The 25,163-nt window shown below is 34.2% G+C and overlaps 2 protein-coding genes across 2 annotated transcripts; both read right to left on the minus strand.

The window, feature by feature from the left end:
* Positions 1-15,091: 15,091 nt before the first annotated feature.
* On the minus strand, positions 15,092-18,751 carry LOC140450741 (uncharacterized). Its single transcript, XM_072544411.1, has one exon. The coding sequence runs from the start codon at positions 18,749-18,751 to the stop codon at positions 15,092-15,094; it is 3,660 nt and encodes a 1,219-aa protein (XP_072400512.1).
* A 661-nt stretch (positions 18,752-19,412) lies between these two features.
* LOC140450742 (matrix metalloproteinase-18-like) lies at positions 19,413-21,032 on the minus strand. Its single transcript, XM_072544412.1, has one exon. It carries the CDS (start codon positions 21,030-21,032, stop codon positions 19,413-19,415), a length of 1,620 nt encoding a protein of 539 aa, XP_072400513.1.
* Positions 21,033-25,163: the final 4,131 nt, after the last annotated feature.

A 25,163-nucleotide genomic window follows, 5' to 3' on the forward strand; every position in this document is an offset into this window, starting at 1 on the left:
TTATGTAAGCAACCTATGAACACACAACCACCAGCAGGAGCAGCGTATTTCTGTTCCTTAAGAAGTTGACGCTTTGTAACTGTCTTTTGTCTTTTTCGTGATCCGGAACTTATTCTTCCAACTAATACTAATTCACTATCTAAATTACCTTCATTTAAACTCATAATTTCACTCAATTAAGCACAAACCAACATTAACCTTTTCAATGCGGCTAGTTATAAAAGTAGTATGGTTTCTGGTACGGCTGTTTCATGTCTGTGCTGATCAACACAGTTGCCGCAGTCAGTCGATGAAGTACTATGGCGTATAAATACGGTTCGCGCAGTGTATCAATACAGTCTATTCAGGACTGTATTTACCATTTAGTAGAAGTAACAACTAACTATAAATTTGTTGCTGTTAGATTTTTGAAAAATTAAATATACTGAAATATTATCATTATTTAATTTATTATTACTAATTGTAGCAACAAGGTAAAAAACAACAAACAAATGGTACACAAAACATTCAAATACAAAATATAAATAAAAGTTTTGACTAAATTAAAAGGAAAATTAAAATTTTTTTATACAATGGTATTTTTCAAAACATGGCGTAGTGCATAGAGGCACATTACAGGCTATGCCTTTTTTTTAGGTCTTTATCGAAGATTTTAATGACAGTATTAGACCCAGTGTAAATGATAAAGTTCAAATTGTAGCCTGTCTCACAGTCACATAAAACGTGGAATTTAATTCTAAATCTCTGCCTTTTAGAGGGTATATATTGTTTAAATGTTAGCCTTCCCTTATGAAGCATCAAACTTTCGTCGATACAAGTGTTTCTGAATGGATACAGAAATCTACGTCTTTAATGGTTTATAAAGATTTGCAGCTTAAAAAGTGAATCTTCTTTGCCAACGGTATTGTTATCTGAAAAACGTAACAACCACAATGTAAGGAACGAAAAAGCTAGAAAACAATACTCTTCATCCACAACAGTATCTTTCCAATTTGCGACACGAGAATTTTGTTCAGTATCACTATGTTCCACAACGTATTTGTAAAAATTGTCAATTTCAACAACAATTGCTTTCATAAAAGTCAAAGAAAAAAGTTTTGAAACTACTTAACACGTTCACTGCCGCCTTTAGTTTGTGATCATCTGTTAGGAGCCGATTGGCTTATATGCATCCAAATCAGGTTATTCTGGTATACAAATATCAGATTATCGATTCTTAACATGAATTGGAAAACGTGGCGGCCAAAATAGCTGACACGCATATGGTGCGTGATCGGCCTGGTAAGTTATATGAAATCGTAGCGGCCGATCACGCACATGTTGTGTGATAATAAATAATTTTTTTTTCGTGAATAAAAATAATAAATTGAACAAAGTATTATCATTAAATAAAAAATATATATTTTTCCAAAAAAAAAGAACATGATTGCTCTATAGAATCATAACAAAATTAAAATTTTATGCTTATAATCCAAAGATTTGCTTCATAATAACAAATTGCAAATGTTTTATGTGTAAATAAAAAAGAAATAATTTCGCTCATCTACTGTTCATGCCAAATTTTAAAACACGGCTCTAAACACAGCCCTGTATTGCCATTACAAATATTGCAGCAATATTTAGTCATCTTTCTAATTTTGCTTATGTTTCTGCAAATCCTACAATCTTTACGTTGAACCTTTCCATCAGATTTAGGAAGTTCTGATGGAAGGTGAACAGGGGCACTTGCTGGTTGTGGAATTATTGCACTCGGTTTTGGCAATAAAACATCAATAATATTTATTCGAAATTCATAAAAACTGATCCTGTTGCCCGAATACTTATTATATAAAAACCACGAATTTAACAAAAGTATTTGTAACACGTGTATGCCGGCTTTTTTATACCAACGCAAAGTTTTTCGATCACACGAATTATATGAGAGCATTTGGTCTTTACGATCTACTCCCGACATATACTTATTATATTCCACAATTGCTTGTGGTTTTGATACCACCTCACCTCGTTTCCTCGTCACTTCCACAAAAGTACTGCTAAATTCTGTGCTTAAAAATGTCACGTCCCGCTTATCGCGCCATTTGCCCATAACGATGCCATTTACTTCATCGCATTTTTCTACTACTTCACCCCTACACACTTTTTTTTTTTTCATAACATCAACACAGTTTCCTTTCCGGTTCATTCGAAGAGTTCCTGTACAAAAAGTTTTTCTTTGAAGCAGAGTTGATGCCAGAGAATAACTATTATAAAAATTGTCTAGGAACAACGAATGCCCCTTATCCAAATGGTCATGCATTAATTGTAAAACGACAGTAGCAGCATGACCAACACCACTCGTCACATCATTAGCACCTGCATAAATCATAAGCTTCATAGTAAGCCCATTTGGTTCTGCCAAGACATAAAATTTAATTCCATATTTATGTCTTTTGCCAGGCAAGTACTGGCGAAAACTCAAACGACCTCTCCATGATAACATAGACTCATCAATTGATAGCTCCTTACATGGAGAGTAGACCTGAAAGATACAATATATAGAATATTTGTCTACTGGTAAAAAAGAAGAAACTTACCTCCATCATTTTTTCATTAAAATAGTCAATAATGGGTCTGATTTTATATAATCTATCTATTGGATGAACGTTTCCCACCGCAGGATTCCTTGCGAAGTGCATGCATCTCAGAATCAGCATGAAACGATTTCGGCCCATATATTCCGAAAAACATTTCAAATTAAATAGTCGATGTTTTCTCCAATAATCCTGTATACGATTAGTTCTTATGGTACCCATATGCAGAATTAGTCCAAGAAAAACACGCAATTCTTCTGCGGTAAGCGTCTTCCACTCCGATATTCTTGGTCGAACTGTACCACTAGCAAGAAATATCTCTTCGGCATACAAATTTGATTCTTCCACAATCAAATCATAAAATTTATGGTCTACCAGCATGTTGAAATAGTCTATTGGATTATTTCCTGTCGGCTGTTTCTTCAAACTTGGATATCCTAGAAAGGGAAGCTGCCGCCGATTCACTAAGGGAGGATCAGTCCATATTATATCATTTACCACAGGAACGGTACGCTCAGGTAATATTGGTAAATTCTCTCTTTCAAACGCATCTTCATTATTACTATCTCCACTTTCACTTACTTGATACAGCTCATCATCACTAGAATTATTGTCTAAGTCTAAACTATCTTCCGAATCTGAAAGCGCCGCATAAGCTAACATTTCTTCCTCAGTTAGTTTGTTTGGATTTTTAAATGTAATTTTTCGTCTTTACTGTTCACCAGAAGGGCCTGGCAAATCACGAGTATCCATATTTTCAAACTTTTTAATGGTATCGAAATTACGTGAAAATTTAAATCCGCGACCGCACAATAATTTGTATACACCTTGCCTACAAGCCGACACAAGATAGACTGATTATTAAATGAGCCGACGCTTACAGACAACAATAAAGAGAGAAATGCGCATCACGCAGCTTATGCGCGATCGGCCTCTCGGCAATGAGCCGCATCACGCAAACGCTGCGTGATCGGCAGTGAACGAGTTAAAACACTTGGACTACATTTTAAATTTTCATTCAAACACCCTGATGTATTGTCATTAAAATTATGAACTGTTGGTTGTAGGTCTCCCATTTATATAATGGAATGTTTTCACATTTACGACGTTTAGCTTTTTGAAGAGAAGTAGATTCCAAAGTTAAAGCACTATTTTCACTAACCTGTGTTGATGATGGTAGAGTCTCTTTATTATCAATTTCTTCTCCAGATTCATCACTTTCTGCATCTCATTCTCACTGTCACTTTCCATTAAAATTTCATATAGTTCACTTTCGCTAAGAGATTTGCGTACACGAGCCATTTCACTCAGCAATTGCTTTTATTAGTCAAGAATGTATAAGAAATCTAAATTTAAGAAGCACTCACTTATTTTTGTAAAAAAATACACTACTAGTACAGAATGGTGTACAACAATATGATCATAATAGAAATAGACGCTGCAAGCAAACCGGAGGAGAGATGCAGAATTCATTTGTGGCTTAAAAGAAATAATCTTAACATTATCAAGTCTGTAGTTTCCGTCTTCTTTGAATATTCATAAAATATTAATATACTAAAAGGTTTTTCAAATGGTCAAGTATTATAAATTCTTTATATCATATAACTAATCCAAAAAATATGTTTTGACAACAATAAGTCTTTCATTTCGGTCCAAGTTGAATAATATTAAAATATTTATATCGTAAATTTCAGGTAGTAAATAAAAATCTTTTAACAATAGCTACCCTACAATATGACAAGCTGTCTCGAACCATCATTACTATTAGCTAATTAATGCAATAGGTAATAAAATTATTTCAATTTGAATATTTCTTACCTGTTAACCATTCTGTGAAATTTTATACAATTCTTTCTATTTACTAAAACTCATAATTCGACAGTTTTTTTCCTATTTTTCAAATAGGTTTATTAGTAGCTGTAATTCACACAAGTAAATTCTTAAAAAAAATAAATTAAAATACGCTGCTAAAAACTATCGTACATAAATACGGCGAAAGGGAATCCTAAGATTTTACGAGTAAATCCCTGTAGTGCGTGCCTGTGTAAAAAGATGCGGATTTGTACGGCTCCCGCAGTGAAGCATAAAATTTTTAAATGTATTGTAAATTTGGATATAACATGCTTAACTCTTTTCTATAGGCAACATACAATACGTAAGCAGTATCTGATTCATACGGTTTCCGCAGCGAATGCCGAAAAAGGGTACGCGTATTTAGCCGGTTCCCGTTGTACGGGCACGAAATTATTTTGCGTGAATATCCGGTTCCCGCAGTGTAAAGGTTAAATTATAATTTTCCTCTGAAACGAACCTGTTAAGATTGTGTACTGTCAACAATAACAATCAAATCAAAGCCATGTATTTAAGTCACGTGATTGGAATACTTACTCCTCTATGGCTGAATAGAAAATGTGGGGTTTTGCTATAACCGTCACACATCAGATGTGGGGTTTTGCTTTAAACACCTACTTTTAAATTAATATTACAATTGGAAATGTGGATTTTTGATCGGCAATAAACATGACAGACATTTTATAATGACAAATTAGAAACATCACTTATTAAAAAAAATATATGTGGGGTTATGAAAATTACCTCCCAAATACCAATGGTGAAATTCGGAGGGAATGACATTGTTAACACACAACTTTTTTAAGTCGTTATATGTTTGTTGAGAAATAGGAAGATTCGCCCAGTACGCGCTATTTAGCGTGGGTTGTCCTGAGATAGGTCTGCCACGTCCACTGATATTAATGCACAGATATTCAACGGAATGGCCATACCTATATTTGACTATGCCTGGGTTATTTTTTTCAATCCGAAAACATTTGACTTCTAACCATCTAACTTTTTCGCCTTGGATGTTAACTGTTCTATTTCTTAAAACATCTTGCGAAAGTCTTTTGAAATCAAGGAAATCACTAAATTTTAATTCCTTAACGACATACTTATCATTTTGTTTCATTCCTGTTTTTGATCGAGCCAACTTGAAAATGTTTAGCCAATCATTCATTGTATAAACAGCCACATATTTTTTCTGTCTTTCAATCGCACTATGCATACTGTCACACTCCATCATGGAGTGTCCAGACTTAAGAAATTTGTGCTCTATTTGTGGTAATGTCTGCTTCCGTAATGAACAAAATAATAGAGCATCTCCAGTACATTTTGATTCCGATTTTGTCCACCTCAGGTGTCGGAAAACAAGGAGACCTCCGTAACGTAATTAAGCAAGGCATTTAGATACTGAAATAAGCATGTTGCAATTTCTAAGCTACCTCTTGCTCCATTTATTTCAGTCCAAGCGTAACAGTATGCATTATTCGGTGGAGCACCTTCATAAATTGTCAAATTATAACGGCACAATTTCTTACTATAATACATTGGTGATACGTCACTGCTTGGTATTTGCAGTACGCTTTGGAGATCAAATGTCACTGTAATGAAATGCGACTTATCCGTTGCTCTCGGTTTGTCAACCTGTTTTGCAGTATTTGCAGCAGCTTCACGCTGTTTATGTTCATGGTATTTTGGTTCAAGTTTAGCCATTTCTTCACCACATGGAGCTTTATATTGCATACAAAGGGAACACTAATCCTTGCGTGGTTTAAAGAGCGAATAATTGTAATTGTTGCCAAATATTCTTTTGTAGGTAGTCATACTTTTAAGTGAGTAATCGTTTTGTTGACACATTTCTTTGTATAGCGAGTACATTTTAGCTATGAAGAGTGTCGCATCTATATATTTTCTCTGAGACTCTTTTCTACAGTAATGTGAGTCTGTTAACGGAAACTCTCAATATGATTTACAATGATTTGTTTATCCTCCTCTGAAATTTTATTGGCTGGGATATGTCTGCATCGTTTGTCACCTCCATTATACAATCCTGATGTAGCATTTCGGTTTTCAAATGATTTTTTTATCGGTCCGTTAGTAGATAGGTAGCCACTTCAGGGCACTTTTTTCCCCAGATTCTGGGGAAAAACCGCTCGCTACCCTATGGTGAATATGGCAAATTTCCCCAGACCCCTGACACAGATTTCCCCAGATTCGACCTAACCTAACGTAACCTAACCAAACCGAACCTAACCTCAACGTGAAGATTGCGTCAATTCTTCTTCTTTTACGAATTCTTCTTCTTCTTTTACGTATGACCTAACCTAACGTATCCTAACCAAACCTAACGTAACCTAACCAAACCTAAACGTGAAGATAGCGTCAATTCTTCTTCTTCTACGCAACATCAATTCTTCTTCTTTTACGCAACGTGAAGATAGTCTTCTTCTTTTACGTTTGACCTAACCTAACTTAACCTAACCAAACCTAAACGTGAAGATAGCGTCAATTCTTCTTCTTCTACGCAACATCAATTCTTCTTTTACGCAACGTGAAGATAGCGTCTATTCTTAACCTACGAAGCGCGTACTGTGTGTGTGTGTGTGTGTGTGTCTTTGCTGCCCTCTGCTCCTAGTCCCCCCTGTTCTCTTTTTTCCCCATAGAGACCAAGAAACGAATACACAAAGTATAAAAATACACAAGTTATACGCCTTTATATTAAGACAGAGACCAAGAAACGAATATAGAAAGTATAAAAATAAATACATGTGATAGACGAAAACCTAAGACAGAGACTAAGAAACGAATACACAAAGTATAAAAATACACAAGTTATACGCCTTTATATTAAGACAGAGATCAAGAAACGATTACATGTGATAGACGAAAACCTAAGACAGAGACTAAGAAACGAATACACAAAGTATAAAAATACACAAGTTATACGCCTTTATATTAAGACAGAGACTAAGAAACGAATACAGAAAGTATAAAAATAAATAAATACATGTGATAGACGAAAACCTAAGACAGAGACTAAGAAACGAATACACAAAGTATAAAAATACACAAGTTATACGCCTTTATATTAAGGACAGAGATCAAGAAACGATTACATGTGATAGACGAAAACCTAAGACAGAGACTAAGAAACGAATACACAAAGTATAAAAATACACAAGTTATACGCCTTTATATTAAGACAGAGACTAAGAAACGAATACAGAAAGTATAAAAATAAATAAATAAATACATGTGATAGACGAAAACCTAAGACAGAGACTAAGAAACGAATACACAAAGTATAAAAATACACAAGTTATACGCCTTTATATTAAGACAGAGAACAATAAACGAATACATAAAGTATAAAAAATACAAGTCATAAGCCTTTATATTAAAATGCAAAATGTTGCAATAACAGACAAATAAGAATAATTGTTGCAATACCAAGAAATAAGACTAAAGGCGTAAAATATAACATACTATGGAATGCAAAAAGTTAGAACTATATATTTTCTCATTTTTCTCAGAGTATAATCATCAAGTAGACGCATTATAAAAAATAAAAAAACCGCAAACATTATCCTATATAACTAGGGACCAATATTATTAATTTGAATAGTTGCTACAATGAAGCCTATACAATCAATAGTGTTTTTGGGTGGTAAGAAAGGGCCAGTCAGTTATATCCTCAATTTTTAAAATTTAGATTTTTTTAGTGATACAGGTACTGGTACACTTCGTACTAGCTATGATGTTAGTACTAACACGTAAGTAAATAGTAAAACCAGAAACTATAATACTGATATATATATATATATATATATATATATATATATATATATATATATATATATATATATATATATATATATATATATATATATATATATATATATATATATATATATATATCAATATTCTTTTTCAGAGGAACCAGGCATGTATTGTAAGTATCTATAAGCATTCTTAATATACTATACTTACATATATATATATATATATTGATTTTAGATGAGCAACTAAGTGAGTATACTCTAATAATTTAGATCACTTGAAAATCACTACTTGTTTTCAGTGAACAGGGCTGAGACAATGCCCATAGGTAAGAATCGATTACCGATTATTATTATTAGTATTATTAGTAATAATTTTTTGTTTACAGTGTCGGCTATACTAGGATGTAAGTATAAATAAAACGGGGAAAAAAAAAAGAGAGGATATTTATTCAATTCTTTGTAGATGTGGTGTCGTTAATAGGTAAGTAAGCCCTAAGCATAGTAAAAATAAAAAGTCTAGTTGTTATTTAGGGAAAGTGTTACGGACGAGAGAAAACTAAGGCTGAGAAGGAAGAGGATGAGGAGTAAAAACGTGCACAATGGTGGCAGTGGAGAAATTATCAATGGGCTGTTCTAATAAGCCAGTATTATGGATATAATTGATCGTTAAGACGATAACTGAATCGACCACGAACTGAATTTGGAGCACTTCCCCCGTAACAAAATCACGCCGTAAACGTAGATCGTTCGTATAAACGTACTCGTTGACACAATACGAGAAGGTAAAAATCCGATCACGTGAAAAAAAACTCAGAAAATTAATTACTACCGGGTGGATTGTCACATTTGCGAACTCACTACTGTTTAATAAAACTAACATTAAATAGTCAGCCATACCGTTTGAACGACAAATGCTAAATGACCAAAGCGTCTATTTTATAAGCCCATGATGTTATGGCTCCAGATGTTTTTATTAGCAGAGAAATTTCCGTGAATCATTCACACATAGATGAAGAAACAGAAATACTTGTAATATATATAAATGTTAGCCTAAGATACCTAGAAATCTCTCCAAAACCTTTAAACACATCCTTATTTTTCCTATTCAAACTCTCCCATTAACCCGACAGACACAAGCTGTGGGTTCTCGTCCCGTCTGTTGTTACAGTTGAAAACAATGTCCAAACTTTAAAGTGTGAACATTATTTTCAACTAACCAAACAGCTTTCCTTTATTTGTTATTTGTAAAAATGTCATTTATATAAACAAAAATCAAAGCACAAAACAGAATGAAAAAAAAGGTTAAAATTTGCACAGATAAAAAAACAACTAGGTAGAATAACAGAAAATTATTAGTCTATAGATTGTATGAAAACTGAATTAATATTTTAATAATTTTTTGTAAATTTCCAATACAAAGGATAGCATGGTTAACAAAGAAGGAAAAAGGAAAACATTAAAAGATAAAACAACTCTTTATTGTTGTTCTGTAAAAAAAATACACAACATATTAAAAAACAAGTATTAAAAATATATATACACAAAAGTACCTTTTAATAGCCAGACCAGCACGCTGGCCTGGCGTACGCCCACTAAAATTCTCTCTCCCTTATAGGTGCCTAGGGGCACCATATCCGGGGGTGTTGCAGCATTCGGGGCAGCCTCGCCCCGCAGCACGATCAAAGGTAGGGTCTGAAACAAAACAAAAAACCGATTAAAAAACAAGATTAAAATACATATATATATAAAATTTGTAGCGATCAGATTTAAAAAAAAAACAGCGACACCTAAGCAGAGCAGACCTAGGCATAGCAGTATACGTGTCAAGTAGTTACCTATATCAACATATAAAAAATAAAACAGTAGAAATTAACAAAAATTCAACGTTATGTAGAAGAAGAGCAGACCTATACGTTTCAAGTAATTACCTATATCAACATATAAAAATAAAACAGTAGAAATTAACAAAAAAAACATCGTTATGCAGAAGAAGAGCAGACCTATACGTTTCAAGTAATTACCTATATCAACATATAAAAATAAAACAGTAGAAATTAACAAAAATTCAACGTTATGTAGAAGAAGAGCAGACCTATACGTTTCAAGTAATTACCTATATCAACATATAAAAATAAAACAGTAGAAATTAACAAAAAAAACGTCGTTATGCAGAAGAAGAAGAAGAGCAGACCTAGGCATAGCAGTATACGTTTCAAGTAATTACCTATATCAACATATAAAAATAAAACAGTAGAAATTAACTAAAATTCAACGTTATGTAGAAGAAGAGCAGACCTATACGTTTCAAGTAATTACCTATATCAACATATAAAAATAAAACAGTAAAAATTAACAAAAATTCAAAAAAAACATCGTTATGTAGAAGAAGAAGAAGAGCAGACCTAGGCATAGCAGTATACGTTTAAAGTAATTACCTATATCAACATATAAAAAATAATAAAACAGTAGAAATTAACTAAAATTCAACGTTATGCAGAAGAAGAGCAGACCTATACGTTTCAAGTAATTAACTATATCAACATATAAAAATTTTACAAAAACTTACTCGCTGGTGCGGGGTGAGGTTCGCCCTAATTCGGTTCCTGATTGCCGGTTCTGGAAAAGATAGGTATTTAAGACACTTGACTAATAAGTTTGTAGAGTAAACTTACCCATTATTAGTTGGTTAGAAATGTCGCAGAAAATAGATCATCCCGTCTTTTTATGCATTTTCAATAATTAGTCAGAGAATACCAAAAAAACATGCAGTGTTAGATATTTGACCGCGATTATGGTTTAAATATATCATGGGAAATTCGAAAGTCACATATGATCCAGATGCATTTAAGGTCTGCGAATCATATGTTTGATGATATTAGTTTATTCAGCGGTTCTAATTGCTTGTTAGACAGGATGCAGTTGCAATAAACTATACATTTCATAGATAAAATTTTTAGATAAAAATGTGTCATGCAAATTAAGAGCAAAATTCCTGGATTCGCAAACAAAGACGGCTAATTCTATTACTACACTGAGAAAAGTATTTAAACAATTTTATATTCGATAAGTAGGTTCTGTATTTCTTTATCTGTTCAGTAATGCTATTATGTTTTAACAAATAACGTCATAAGAATACATAAGAAATATATATTATTATAAGATATAATAAGCAGCGTGTATTAAAAACATAGTATTTAAGTATTTTAAACATAGTGAGTAAGATAATCATTAAACCATAAGATGTTTCACAATTGTAAGCCACTTATGTGCAAATGCGACCCCAAGTGCTCAGTTAATATTGAGGTGACATTTTTTTGCCAAATATGTAAAACATCATTTACGAAGAATATTACAGACGATGTATTTAGACCAACGCTTCACCCCCGTTGTGGTTATCACGCCATGCCTACAACGTATAAATTTACGTGTGGAGGAACGGTGCATACTGTTGGTATAGCTACTCAGTTTTTCCTAGCCAGTGATACCGAAGATGATTCTGTAGGAAGTACTGACGAACTTAGTGACTGAGTAAGTAGTTTATGTGAAATGAAGAAACAGAAATACTTGTAATATATATATAAATGTTAGCCTAAGATACCTAGAAATCTCTCCAAAACCTTTAAACATTTCCTTACTTTTCCTATTCAACCTCTCCCACTAACCCGACAGACACAAGCTGTGGGTTCTCGTCCCGTCTGTTGTTACGGTTGAAAATAATGTCCAAACTCTAAAGTGTGAACATTGTTTTTAACTAACCAAATAGCTTTCCTTTCCTTTTATTTGTAAAAACGTCATTTATATAAACAAAAAATCAAAGAACAATTATTCGTATATGGCTATGTAGTAAAAAAAAAAAAAAAAAAAAAAAAAAAAAAAAGATCAAAATATGCTTTGATTAAATACATTATCAAAACATTGATAAAATAAAAATAAAACAAAATACGAGGGTAAAGTGGAAAATTTCGGTAAAAAATATATAACAACAAAAAAACGGTAATGAACTTAGCTATGAATTTAAAAACTTTAAACACCGAAAATAAAACACTGGAAAAATTAACATAATTTATTAATAATATACATGTATATTATACATATCGTATTTCACCTTTACAAAGATAACCTATTCTACTTGGAGAGTAGCTTTTCTGTGGATCGTTGTTTATCGCTATCCGATTACCAATAGTATTTTGCTGGCTGTTATTATTATTATTATCTAAAACTCCCTTTTTGCCATCTGTTTTCATATGAATCTTCTTCTTCTTCTTGTTCTTAGTCATTTTAAATAGTGGTCTAATAATGTCACGATATTTTTCGGGTGAAGCTTGGTGTCTTAGTTTTCCCAACGTAGCTCTGTGTACATCAGTTATTTGCAGTATTCGTTTGTACATTTGATGATCTAGAGGCGTAAAGTTTTTAGGATACTTGTAAAATAATAAATTCTGAAGACCGTCTGTTGCTGGAAACTTTTCTTCATCTACTAATATATTATCCTCTTCAAATATTAAAGTTGTCTCTCCCAGCTTCCATGTTCTATCGCCAACATACTCGGGGCCAAACACATAGTCATATTCTTCAAACATAGTCACGTCTTACTCCACCAGCTGTCAATCACTAAATGATTTTGAAAAAGTGATGCGTATCTATATAACGTGCTGATCACCAGCGATAAAGAGAACTAACACTTTTTAATAAAAGCAAAAACGTCTCTGACACCTACCTGACGCATACCTGACGCATACCTGACACCTAGCTGACGCATACCTGACACCTAGCTGACGCATACGCCCTGAGTATTTACTAACTAACATATATTATAACTAACACTTTTTAATAAAAGCAAAAACGTCTCTGACACCTATCTGACACCTATCTGACGCATACCTGACGCATACCTGACACCTAGTTGACGCATACCTGACACCTAGCTGACACATATCTGACGCATACCTGACGCATACCTGACACCTAGCTGACGCATACCTGACACCTAGCTGACGCATACCTGACACCTAGCTGACGCATACGCCCTGAGTATTTACTAACTAACATATATTATAACTAACACTTTTTAATAAAAGCAAAAACGTCTCTGACACCTATCTGACACCTATCTGACGCATACCTGACGCATACCTGACACCTAGCTGACACCTATCTGACGCATACCTGACGCATACCTGACACCTAGCTGACGCATACCTGACGCATACGCCCTGAGTATTTACTAACTAACATATATTATAACTAACACTTTTTAATAAAAGCAAAAACGTCTCTGACACCTATCTGACACCTATCTGACGCATACCTGACGCATACCTGACGCATACCTGACACCTAGCTGACACCTATCTGACGCATACCTGACACCTAGCTGACGCATACCTGACACCTAGCTGACGCATACCTGACACCTAGCTGACGCATACGCCCTGAGTACCAAGCAAATCAGGTTTTTTAAAGATAATGCATTAAACAGTTACAAATACATAATATTACGTGTCATTTATTGTTTTTATGCTAGATTTTTGTTATTTATTCATATTTACATCTTATTTACATAATTGTCGTTGTTTTGACTTTTTTTTCTAAGAAATTTTTACCTTTACGCAGTTATTTCTTAAAATTTTAATATAACACTCTCTAAAGCATATTCTGAGACCGTTATTTTTTTTTGCTAAACAATATAGAATGTGTTATAAATGAAAAACTTTATATTTTATTATTATATTTATTAATACTAATTACAATTTGGTATTTTATGTGTCCATAAATTTTACAATTATATATATATATATATATATATATATATATATATATATATATATATATATATATATATATATATATATATATATATGTATTGTATTAATACCTTAAAAGATTACAATAATTTTTATTTTATGTACATAATTTTCAACTTTATACAATATTAATAATTTTTGTTATATTTTCTTTCTTGATACTTGGGTTTGGAACCATTATCTCATATAATCATCATCGTTGATACTGCAGAAAGTTACCATACCCGGGGAAGATCATTGTTTTTTCGGACTAGGTATTTTCAAGATTTGTACATCAAATTTTGTATTTCTCAGGTGGACAGCAGCGTTAGATGTCGATATATTGCTAATTTGTTCTAATAACTTTGACATATTGGCACTTGAACTTGTTTCTGGCGATATCGGGTGTCTAACGTCATCATCATCATCATAGGAAGATCAGTGGTTTTTCGGACTAGGTATTTTCAAGATTTGTACATCAAATTTTGTATTTCTCAGGTGGACAGCAGCGTTAGATGTCGATATATTGCTAATTTGTTCTAATAACTTTGACATATTGGCACTTGAACTTGTTTCTGGCGATATCGGGTGTCTAACGTCATCATCATCATCATAGGAAGATCAGTGGTTTTTCGGATTAGGTATTTTCAAGATTTGTACATCAAATTTTGTATTTCTCAGGTGGACAGCAGCGTTAGATGTCGATATATTGCTAATTTGTTCTAATAACTTTGACATATTGGCACTTGAACTTGTTTCTGTCGATATCGGGTGTCTAAAGTCATCCTTTAAGGCAACAATTCTGATTTTGTCACCTGTTGTGTAGCCAGCTTGCTTTTTTATATTCTCAAGAGCGGTCTCTAAATGGTTGTTTAGATAGTCTTTGTCTTGTTCTAAACCTTCACCTATTTTAAAGTTGTCACAATTAACGTGAAAAGTGCATAGATAAGCGTTGAATTTTTTTATTTCTCGCTGATTTATAATATATATTGACCATTGATCAGACATTGTTAATTTATACAAAATCAAAATTTATCGAAAACATGAGCGAGACAAAACACGTCTTTCCTGTAACAGCGTCTAATAAAGAATGATGTACAATGTCTAATGCGTAATATTATTATAATTTTTGAAAGCCAAGAGGTGCTGTGTCAATTAATGAGTCATCACTTTGTATTATTTTTCGTTTCTTGTAGGCCATCTTGAAAGTCTTTGATACCCTTTTTCTCGTAACAATATCTTTGGTCTCTGTATCCCTGCCGTTCTGGTCATACGTGAGCTTAATTTCTTTGGTTGGATCGTGTATGATGTCATTCATGGCGGAGGCGTTGAGTACTAGGCTGTTTTCGTAGTTTAAAGTGAAACCTTTGATTTTAGTCACCTCTTTGCCCTTGGCTGTTTTGTAAAAATAACTTTTAGGACCTGTACTGAGCCATTCAACTATGTAGTCATCTCCAGGCAACTCATCACTCCAATCGCCCAACATTTCACCTGTTTCGACAGTGTTTAGGCCATCATCAATGTAAACAATGGAGTCTGTGTCGAAATAAGCTACAGCCTCTCCTAGCCTATCAATCATCTCGTACAGTCTTAGACGAGCGTTACTGGTCGTAAATAATGCCACAAAAATATTCGTAGATGTTGGGTCTTCCACAAACACGTCTTTATAATCGTAAGAGACTTGTGCTATATTATCATTAATAAATGTGACGTTTGTTAAATTTATTTTATCGTTCATCAAAACTTCGTACCATCTTTTAATGTCCACAACATACTCTGTCTGTTTCATATTCATTCTTTGGCCAAATTTACCCCATAGACTATTTAGGCATATTTTAGCGACTGCTCGTTTACCGGGATTTGGGGCTATTTTAGATAAATCGAGCTCTATGTCCATCTGCTCTTTTACAGCCCGAGCGTACTCTTCATTTGTGGCATACGTATGTGGACTAGTTTCTAATTTGATCTTCATAAAATCTTTGACATATCCCTTGAACAAATCTGTCGATGTTTGCTCAAAATGCCACACCTCGTGAATTTTTATTATTTTATACCCTTTTTCTAAGGCCTTATTAATTTCTAGAGTTGTCCATGTACCCCTCAGCATTCTTTCCGAGTCATCATGATCACAATTTTCGCAATCTTCCAAGACGCATTGATTACACAGCGGAAACATTAATTTGTCAGTTTTGACAGGTAATACAGGATGGTATAAATCAGTAGGCGGTAGTATTTGGCAATGTACTAGACCAAACCAATTAGGATCGTATACTTCAGGTGCATGTATTTTTGTAGGGTGGCCAACTGGATATTGATCGTAATATTGTACGGTTGGATACAGTGATACAATATCTATGTATCTGAGCTTTTTCCCAGTCACGTTTAGTTTTATGGCGTTTGTTCTACCGCCAAAGAATGCTTCACGAGGCTTTAAGGGTTCAATAAGTTGAGGATCTGCGGCGTTTTTACATTCTTTGGATTTTAACCACTCACATTCCCACATTTCTACCAAGTTGTACCCTGCTTCTTTTATTTGTTTTGATCGTCTTATTGTTCTCTCGTACAAGTCACTCATTGTCTCATTGTTGACGTGGTTAACTGTGTCGTTCTTAAAGCATTCTGGGTGGCCATGCCAGAAGCAACCGTGGTACTGGTACACAGTATTTGACTCTTCCGAGAAACCATCAACTTTTGCACCGCAAATTGTCACTTCTCCGCCATTAAGAGCATGTTGGACGTTAGAAAATTGATTGAGCCATTTTATTGATGCCCTGCTATATGTCTCCTTTATCTCCTGCTTTACAACGCCAATGGTGTTTGTTCGAAGATATTTAGATCTATATATGGCCATACACACACTGGCAATAGTCAGATATTGAAATGGGTCTATGTTTGCTATTTCTAAAAATTCTTTACGGAATTCCAAACACCCACGTCGTAAAATATCAACATCTGAATCGCAATAGGTATGGAGCTCTTTCTGTAACACAAAGTGGTCATTTTTATGCTCATCGTACCATTTCTTAAAATCAGATCTTTGTTTTGTTTTCATTGTGTTGGGTCCATAATACGCAATATCTGGTAAGCAGCCTTCGTAGTGAGTATTTTCAGGAGTGTTGAAAAAGTGAGGAAAATAGCCTTTCTTTAATTCAAGCAGACCAAAAGTTTTAGGAAAACCGGACAGGGGACCGGCTACAAAATTAGAGCTGTCTATTATTTTCAGTTTAAGAGCCTCGACTTCCAAAAGCATAAGTTTTGACCCGTTGTAGATAGTGTACGGCTTTATCGTGTTTTCCACGCAATATTTTAAAATGAAATATGAATCGTATGATTTACTATTGTGGGCTATCGCTGTATAATTTCTATGTTTCTCGGAAATTAACCATCTACAGAACTCTTCATTGTCTTTAAAAACAAATTTATGTCCGTCGAAATCCTGCGCAATTACAAGATTCGGTACATGAATGCCTGTATCCTGCATTGCCTCGTAATCAAAGAATATATATCTTTCGTTGTAAGAGCATTTCATTATTTTTTCTTCAGAGAGATTGTTACATATACAAGGGTCTTTGCAACTTTGTGACTGTTTGTGATTTTCTTTACAGCCTGAATTTATCACGCTTGATCTGTTATTGCAAGTACAGGCTACAGTACAAACTCCTCCTTTGGCTGGTTTTTTCATCATGTAACACTGATGCGTAGCTATTTCTACAAAGGTATTACAGTTTCTGCACATGGAGTAACCGCATACATGCTCCTTATCTCTCTTGCATAGTTTATTACATTTGTCACATTTAAATACTTCTTTGCAAGCTTCTGTATGGTTTCTTAAACATTCATTGTTGTAGCAATAACGGTTACAGTCCTTGCACAAAACTTTGCTTTTTGTAGTCAAGTCATGCTCGGGATGTTTGCAAATCGTACAAAGTGGTGCTTTCTTGCATTTGTGCTTATTTTTGCCCTGATAAGGGGTGTCGCATTTCTCGCAGTAAAAGTGGGTACCGTATAGACCTTTCAAACTGTTTATAACATCAAAATGATTCCCGTTTTTATACAAATAAATCTTGGCTGTTTTTTCGGGGCCCTCGTATATGATTGTGTTGAAATTTTCTGCACAAATAATCTTTATCTGCACATCCAATAACTCCTCTGCCTTCTTAAAATTATCCAACGTAAAGCCATCGTTATAACAACCGCCCAACAGATTGCAAAGTTTTTCGGCCAAATCAGTCTGCAATTTTCGACCCTTACGTATGCTATGAGCATCGCTTTTGATCAATTTGTGGCCCAAAATCTCGTTTGTGACGTATGTTAAGCCCACTATAACTGCTCGAGCCCCGCATAAAGTGTCGGTATTTTTAATCTGGGTAATGCTTTTCTTGGTGCGACGGTCCTCTGCCAAATTTATAATTTTATGTCGGCCGCTACCCCTAGGTATCTTGAAAATTTGTATATCAAATATAGTATCTTCGACTTGAACCGACTCGTCAGAAGTTACAATGTTTTCGATATGAGCCAAGATATTATCCGTATTTAAATCTGTTTCAGTACCTGTTGATATGGGATGTTTAAAATTTTCATTACGAACAATTATACGAATTTTATCCCCTTTTTGAAAGCCGGCTCCTTCTTTAGCATCCTGTATACCTTTTTCTAATATCTTTGCTAAATCAATATTTAAATTACCTTTGCACTCTTCATAACGTAATTGAAACAAATTTAAATAAGTGTTAAATTTAGAAATAAAACGTTTACCTGTGGTAATTAAAGACCAGACCATGATGATCGCCTTGAGAACAACAACAACAACAACACTGGACACTAACAAATCACAACGTTCACAGTCAAAGTTATAGCGTGACGTACTCGTTGAAGGTTGACAGCAGAATGAACAGGGCTTCTATTAGGGCGTTCTTTTATACCTCTTTGTTGACCTTGAAACGTGCCAAATATTAGTGATTTTGAAAAACTAGGACGAGTTTGTTTAAAGACACATCACTTAATAATAACATAACATTCAATTATTACATAAAACTGCTATTTGTCCTTATCTGTGTTATAGATTTAAATGAAATTGAAAAAAAAGTTTGCCGTTTGCATAGCGAACTCCCCTATTTTGTGAGTTAAATGGACTCGTCCAACAGTACCAATACCTTAAATATGTTTGGTTAGGTGTATATCCATACCGATGACTAACATATCCCTGTATAGACTTATATTTTTTTTTGTTACTTATTATCTAACATTTTAAGTCGTAAATATATTGCAGTTTAGCTAAAAATCTTTTTCTTTACAATTCTAACATAATATTTGGCTTTGAACACATGTTACATAGTAAATAGAATGTTAGCTTCTTCCGGGAATTTGATAAATAAAAAACATATATTTTTTACAATTTTTATTATTACTCGTAAATACAAAACACATCTTTTACACTTTTTTTAATTATATACAGATACAAGTTTAGATATTAGAGTTTTTAATTGTTGTAAGATATTTTCGTTTGGGCAAGGCACTCCAAATAGATTCCAGTTAAATTGTCCAGCGGCCACAACTTTTCTAGTAAATTCATTAAATTTATAGTAAGTATTTTGACGGAAAAAGTACATATGACCGTCAATCCATCGAAGTGCAAGAGAAATATCTTCAGGTATTCCCGGAAATATGTCTTTTATCCAGCCTCTTCTTACCTCGCTAGTAAAATCATTAGAAAATTCTATATATGACATATTGTTGTAAAATGTATAGGATTGCCCGGAATTTGATTGAAAAATAGCATTGATGTGGGCCTTCTTGGGTATATTAAGTGTAAAATTATCAATATATTGAATGCTAGGAAAAGGTGCTGAGAAATATTTGTTTGGTGGCACAATTGTAACCAAATCACCGGCTGTTGTTTGAAAAATGTGTTGTAAAGTGTATTGACGTAATTCTGCAGGAACATAATCAGCAAGAAGTTCAGGCTGAGATGGAATAATCATTTCGTTCAAGTCTAGTTTCCATATAAATTTATCGCGGGCGATATATAATCGGTAATTTGAAAACTCTGGAGCAGTGGCTAAAAACATAAAATCTGGAACAATATCACACAAATTTTTCGGTTGCTTACTAGGCCTTGGTCTTGTCGAACTAGTTGTTGGTCTTGACGTTGTCGAACTAGTTGTTGTTGGTGTATGTACCGTTGTATACCTTGAGCGGGTCGTTTGCTTACGAGTTGTTGTTGAGCTAGTTGTTGTAAACTTTGGGTTTGGAGCATAGGTATTGTTAGGCCCATATAGATATTGTATTGCGTTTATATCATCCTTATGTAGACCACTAATCTTATGCTGATACATACTATACATGACAGCACTTTGTGTTCCACTATGACCGATTCCAAGAGCATGCCCAATTTCATGAACCAGTACCATAAGAAAACTTATACGGCCTTCAGGTATAGAGTCGTTTCCAAAATGCCAGGGCTTCGTTATATCTAAATGTATCTCTGTACAGGTGTCTGTGGAATGAGGAAAGTATGAATGTCCTAAAGCAGCACCTCCAACAAATCTAATAGGACATTCGTCATCTCCCATACAGTTTGCTCTAAAATTATGAGTTCCCCTAACCATAGTTATGGTTATATCCGGTGGCTCTAGCGTAGGATTTGTAACCATTGTGAATGTTAAGGTTGAAACATTTTGCCACATCTGAAATGCCGTTTCTGCGTCTTTTTGGGCCTTGGGCGTTCTTTGAGGAAAATACCATCGCAGGTGTTGTTTGTGCCATGGAGAAGCCACTATAAATTCGTTATCACTGTGTTGACAACGCGGACGACGCATCAATTTGATTGTTGCATTATTAAGCAAACCATCCACTGGTAAATTATACTTTTCTTGAAAGTTAATTATCAAAGTAGAGAAATCTGTACTATTATCGATCTGTTCATATTGATTTAGATAGGCAATAGCGTCTTTTTCCGAGAAATCGTTGCAAAACACGCTTGCGAACGTTAGCATAAAAACTAATACGTCTATTCCCTTCCAAATCGTGGCTGCGAATAATTTTAAAATATTAAGTAGCATGTATATACCCGGTTACTAGTATCTATTTGTTTTCAACAACGTTTTAGTCAGTAAGGTACTAGGGACATCTAGTTACTGTACTTTGTACTTTAAACAAAGAATAAAAATATTACAATATATTTTACTATTTTCTACTTTATATTGTTATATGGTACTAGATTATGTTCATCTTAAATTGGCTTAGTCATATAGACGCGAATATACCAAATGTGTATGCATTCAACGATGAATCACCGGTTGGACATTTCCTTTTAACACATCTTCCACGATATATAGCCGGAAACACGTGCACATTCCAATTCCACTTAATGTGAGATAAAATATATTCACACGGATGCCGGAAACATGTGCACATTCCGTTCTAGTTAATAATTAAGCCCGGCATGTGATGCATAAATGAATAGTCTTACGAAATATTGCGCAACATGGTTTAAGCGTGAGCTACGTCATAACAGCCTGTCTATTTAATGAACGAATACGTTTTGTACTACCAGTCTGCAGTCAACATTGCGAAAGTAACAACGGTTGTTTGTGCCCGTCAACGTTTACGAAAAGTAACAGTGAGTGTTTGTGCCAGTCAACATGTACGAAAAGTAACAGTGGGTGTTTGTGCTACAAGATCCGTGGCGATAAGGTGTTTGTTTGTGTTTGGGCTACAAAAATTAAAAACGTAAGTACTATTTTATATATTTTTTAGAGGTTTCATAGAACATTTCTTCGTAGGTAGGTCATTTCAACAAAGGGTTTTAAAAAAACAATTACTTTAGAACATTACTTTTATTTATTTATTTATTTTCTAGTATCTGTGCTACAGCAATAAAAATGTTTTTACGTAACTCCAGTAGAGATTCCGGAGCCTCCTCAAAATATGCTGCCGTCGATCTGTTTTTCTTAAAATCGTGATATATATCAACCATTTTTCTGTCTTCGTCATTTTTACACATGAACATTCCTTTTTTCATAGTAAATTCTATTTGATGAGGTAGATGATGTTTTGTAATTGCGTCTGTTGGATCGTATATTATTTCATTATGCTCATTCCAGAAATGTGGTGTGATTGTAACTCCATTTGAGTAAAACTTTGTACCTACTACGACCTTTGTTGTTATTCCATATTGCTTTGCAACTTCATGCAATATTAAACTAGTCGGTAAACACGCGCCTGCGTAGTTGGCCTGAATAAATTCTTGCTCAATACATGTCTTAATTAAGTTTAACTTAATGTACTGTTTCATAAGATTGGCCATACTGCGATGTGTCTTCCTTGACTGTTATTCGATGAATGACCGCTTGCTGGCATTACTCAGAGTGTGTTAATGATGAAAGTGGTGGGGGTAATCACGATTTTTTGTCTGTTTACAACTAATGTAATCAAGTTGACTAAAAGCGATAAATGCACCACTTTTACATTGATTCTTATGGAAGAACAAGCACAAATCTGCACATTTCAGAGGCCTTTTGAGCATAATGTTATACCATTTAATCTTCCGTCCGACCGAGGATATAACTTTGGTTGTTTACAGCTAATGTAATCAATTTTACTAAATGCGCTAAATCCCACACTTTTTTACATTGATTCTTATGGATGAACGTGTACCTTATACCCTAATTCAGTACTTTATTCTGTTTCAGATATTCCTACCGTTCACGCGTCGTTTAGATTCCTCTGGTTATGTGACATAATGTCTTATGATACAATATGTGAATCTGAAAAACCTTGCGGGTGTAAACGACTATTCCAAATGAACAATTGGAACGAAACTAGAACTGTCCATATCATGTGACACACTTCACTATTACGAAGAATCAAAAGAAGAAGCTGAGCAACGGTCAAACCGAGAGAATGAAAATCAAAGGAGATTGGAAGCAAAACGAATACTTAGAGAAGAACGACTTTTACGCATGAAAACGCAAATTGAGGCATTAACAGACGACGTTCAAATTAAATTACATCAAATAATTAAAAATACTGATTTCCGACGCAGACTTATCAGATATTTGAATAATGGTTACCTGGATAAAACGCTACGTGACCTACTAGGTTTTGTGAAAAAGGGACGATTTTGGTTGGCATATCCTACTCGCTTACTAAAGATGGAGGAAGCTTATCCAGACGTGCTTTTTGGATACTAATGTAATGTAAATAAACAATATTTGTACATGTCTTTTTTTTTTATATAAAGGTATCAGTGTTGTATGTAAAACTTGTATTTTTTATTATTTTTATACTTTCTGTATTCGTTTCTTGGTCTCTGTCTTAATATAAAGGCGTATAACTTGTGTATTTTTATACTTTGTGTATTCGTTTCTTGGTCTCTATGGAGAAAAAAGAGAACAGGGGGGACTAGGAGCAGAGGGCAGCAAAGACACACACACACACAGTACGCGCTTCGTAGGTTAAGAATAGACGCTATCTTCACGTTGCGTAAAAGAAGAAGAATTGATGTTGCGTAGAAGAAGAAGAAGAATTGACGCTATCTTCACGTTTAGGTTTGGTTAGGTTAAGTTAGGTTAGGTCAAACGTAAAAGAAGAAGACTATCTTCACGTTGCGTAAAAGAAGAAGAATTGATGTTGCGTAGAAGAAGAAGAATTGACGCTATCTTCACGTTTAGGTTTGGTTAGGTTACGTTAGGTTTGGTTAGGATACGTTAGGTTAGGTCATACGTAAAAGAAGAAGAAGAATTCGTAAAAGAAGAAGAATTGACGCTATCTTCACGTTGAGGTTAGGTTCGGTTTGGTTAGGTTACGTTAGGTTAGGTCGAATCTGGGGAAATCTGTGTCAGGGGTCTGGGGAAATTTGCCATATTCACCATAGGCTAGCGAGCGGTTTTTCCCCAGAATCTGGGGAAAAAAGTGCCCTGAAGTGGCTACCTATCTACTTCCGTTGCTTATTGACAGTGTTTTTAAAAAAAAGTTTGGCATACTCTAATTGGTGTTCCGTTTTTACAAAAATAAAATTGTTTTGAATTAGTACGTGATTTTCATTGCTTTTTTGATGCCGGTGTCTTTGTGGAATGTTAACTTGAACATTTTGAAGAAGAAAATCCTTTTTTCGAGAGTAATCTTCGAATTGCCAATAGCTAGAGCATATTTCACTTCTATCCGTTTCACTAAATAATTGAGAACATTTAAATTTACAGCGGTCGCAGTTAACAGTCTGAGGATATTTGGCTGGCTGCCTTCCTTTTTTAGAGTATGGGTTTGGCTCAGATTTCTGCATTTTTTTGCGACGTTTCGTTTCCATTGTGATTCGTCTGCCTTCTGCCAACGGCTTTTTTTATTACAGTTATCTTCCTTGAAATTTAATTCACATGCACCTTCATCGTATTTCTTAGAGAAACTGAAATCGGAATCGTTATCGTTGGGATTGTACTCTTTATCTTGGTCGTCACTAGTTTCAAATGGTTCTAGATCACTTTCTTCAGTGGTATCGTCGTCATAAATAACTGCCGTTGTAGAATTGGTTCTTACCTGATCTGTCAAAGTCTCATTTTCTGTAAATTTTTCATAACTTGTAGATGGAGTATTTAACTTCTCGAAGTCAACATGAGCCTGTGCTGTATTCTAAAAGCGAAATCAATAATTAAACTAAAACAATGACATAAAGTAAGAAGTGCCTAATTTTACCTTTACGACTTCGCATGAAACATTCCAGGCCCCTACGTATTTATCAGGGCCCCTATTATTTATTGGCACTACTGACTGAACTATAACTTTTGGTTTCTTATTCAAATCTTTGGCAAGTTCGATCAGGCGTTTACCTCTGCCCTCCTGCATTATGATTTGTGTTTAATGGCTATTTGTATTAAAGAATATTATATTATTCCACTATTATAACTTAATCAAGTAACACAACGTAATATGCAACGAAATCGAAATGTAACCTCGAACTGTCAAACCAATACATCATTAAGTCCAATTGGCGCCACTAACAATGTATTATTGCCAATTTTAGCAAAAGTTACTTTAGTGATTTGCCTGGTAGAGCAAAGTGTTGTTTGTGGCTTACAGACTTATCCACTCATATGCAACCAGTTATACATCAATAGAAACTGCTTTTTAAAAGTCGTTGGTGTCTTTACCTAAGAATTGTATAAAATGGACTTAATGAGTACCAGTAATTGTATAAG

Source organism: Diabrotica undecimpunctata, chromosome 9 (assembly GCF_040954645.1).
Source record: "Diabrotica undecimpunctata isolate CICGRU chromosome 9, icDiaUnde3, whole genome shotgun sequence".
Taxonomy (NCBI): Eukaryota; Metazoa; Arthropoda; class Insecta; order Coleoptera; family Chrysomelidae; genus Diabrotica; species Diabrotica undecimpunctata.

Bases quoted from the DNA above. Each gene is read 5' to 3' on its own strand.
- LOC140450741 (XM_072544411.1), bottom strand. From the start codon at position 18,751: ATGGTCTGGTCTTTAATTACCACAGGTAAACGTTTTATTTCTAAATTT.
- LOC140450742 (XM_072544412.1), bottom strand. From the start codon at position 21,032: ATGCTACTTAATATTTTAAAATTATTCGCAGCCACGATTTGGAAGGGA.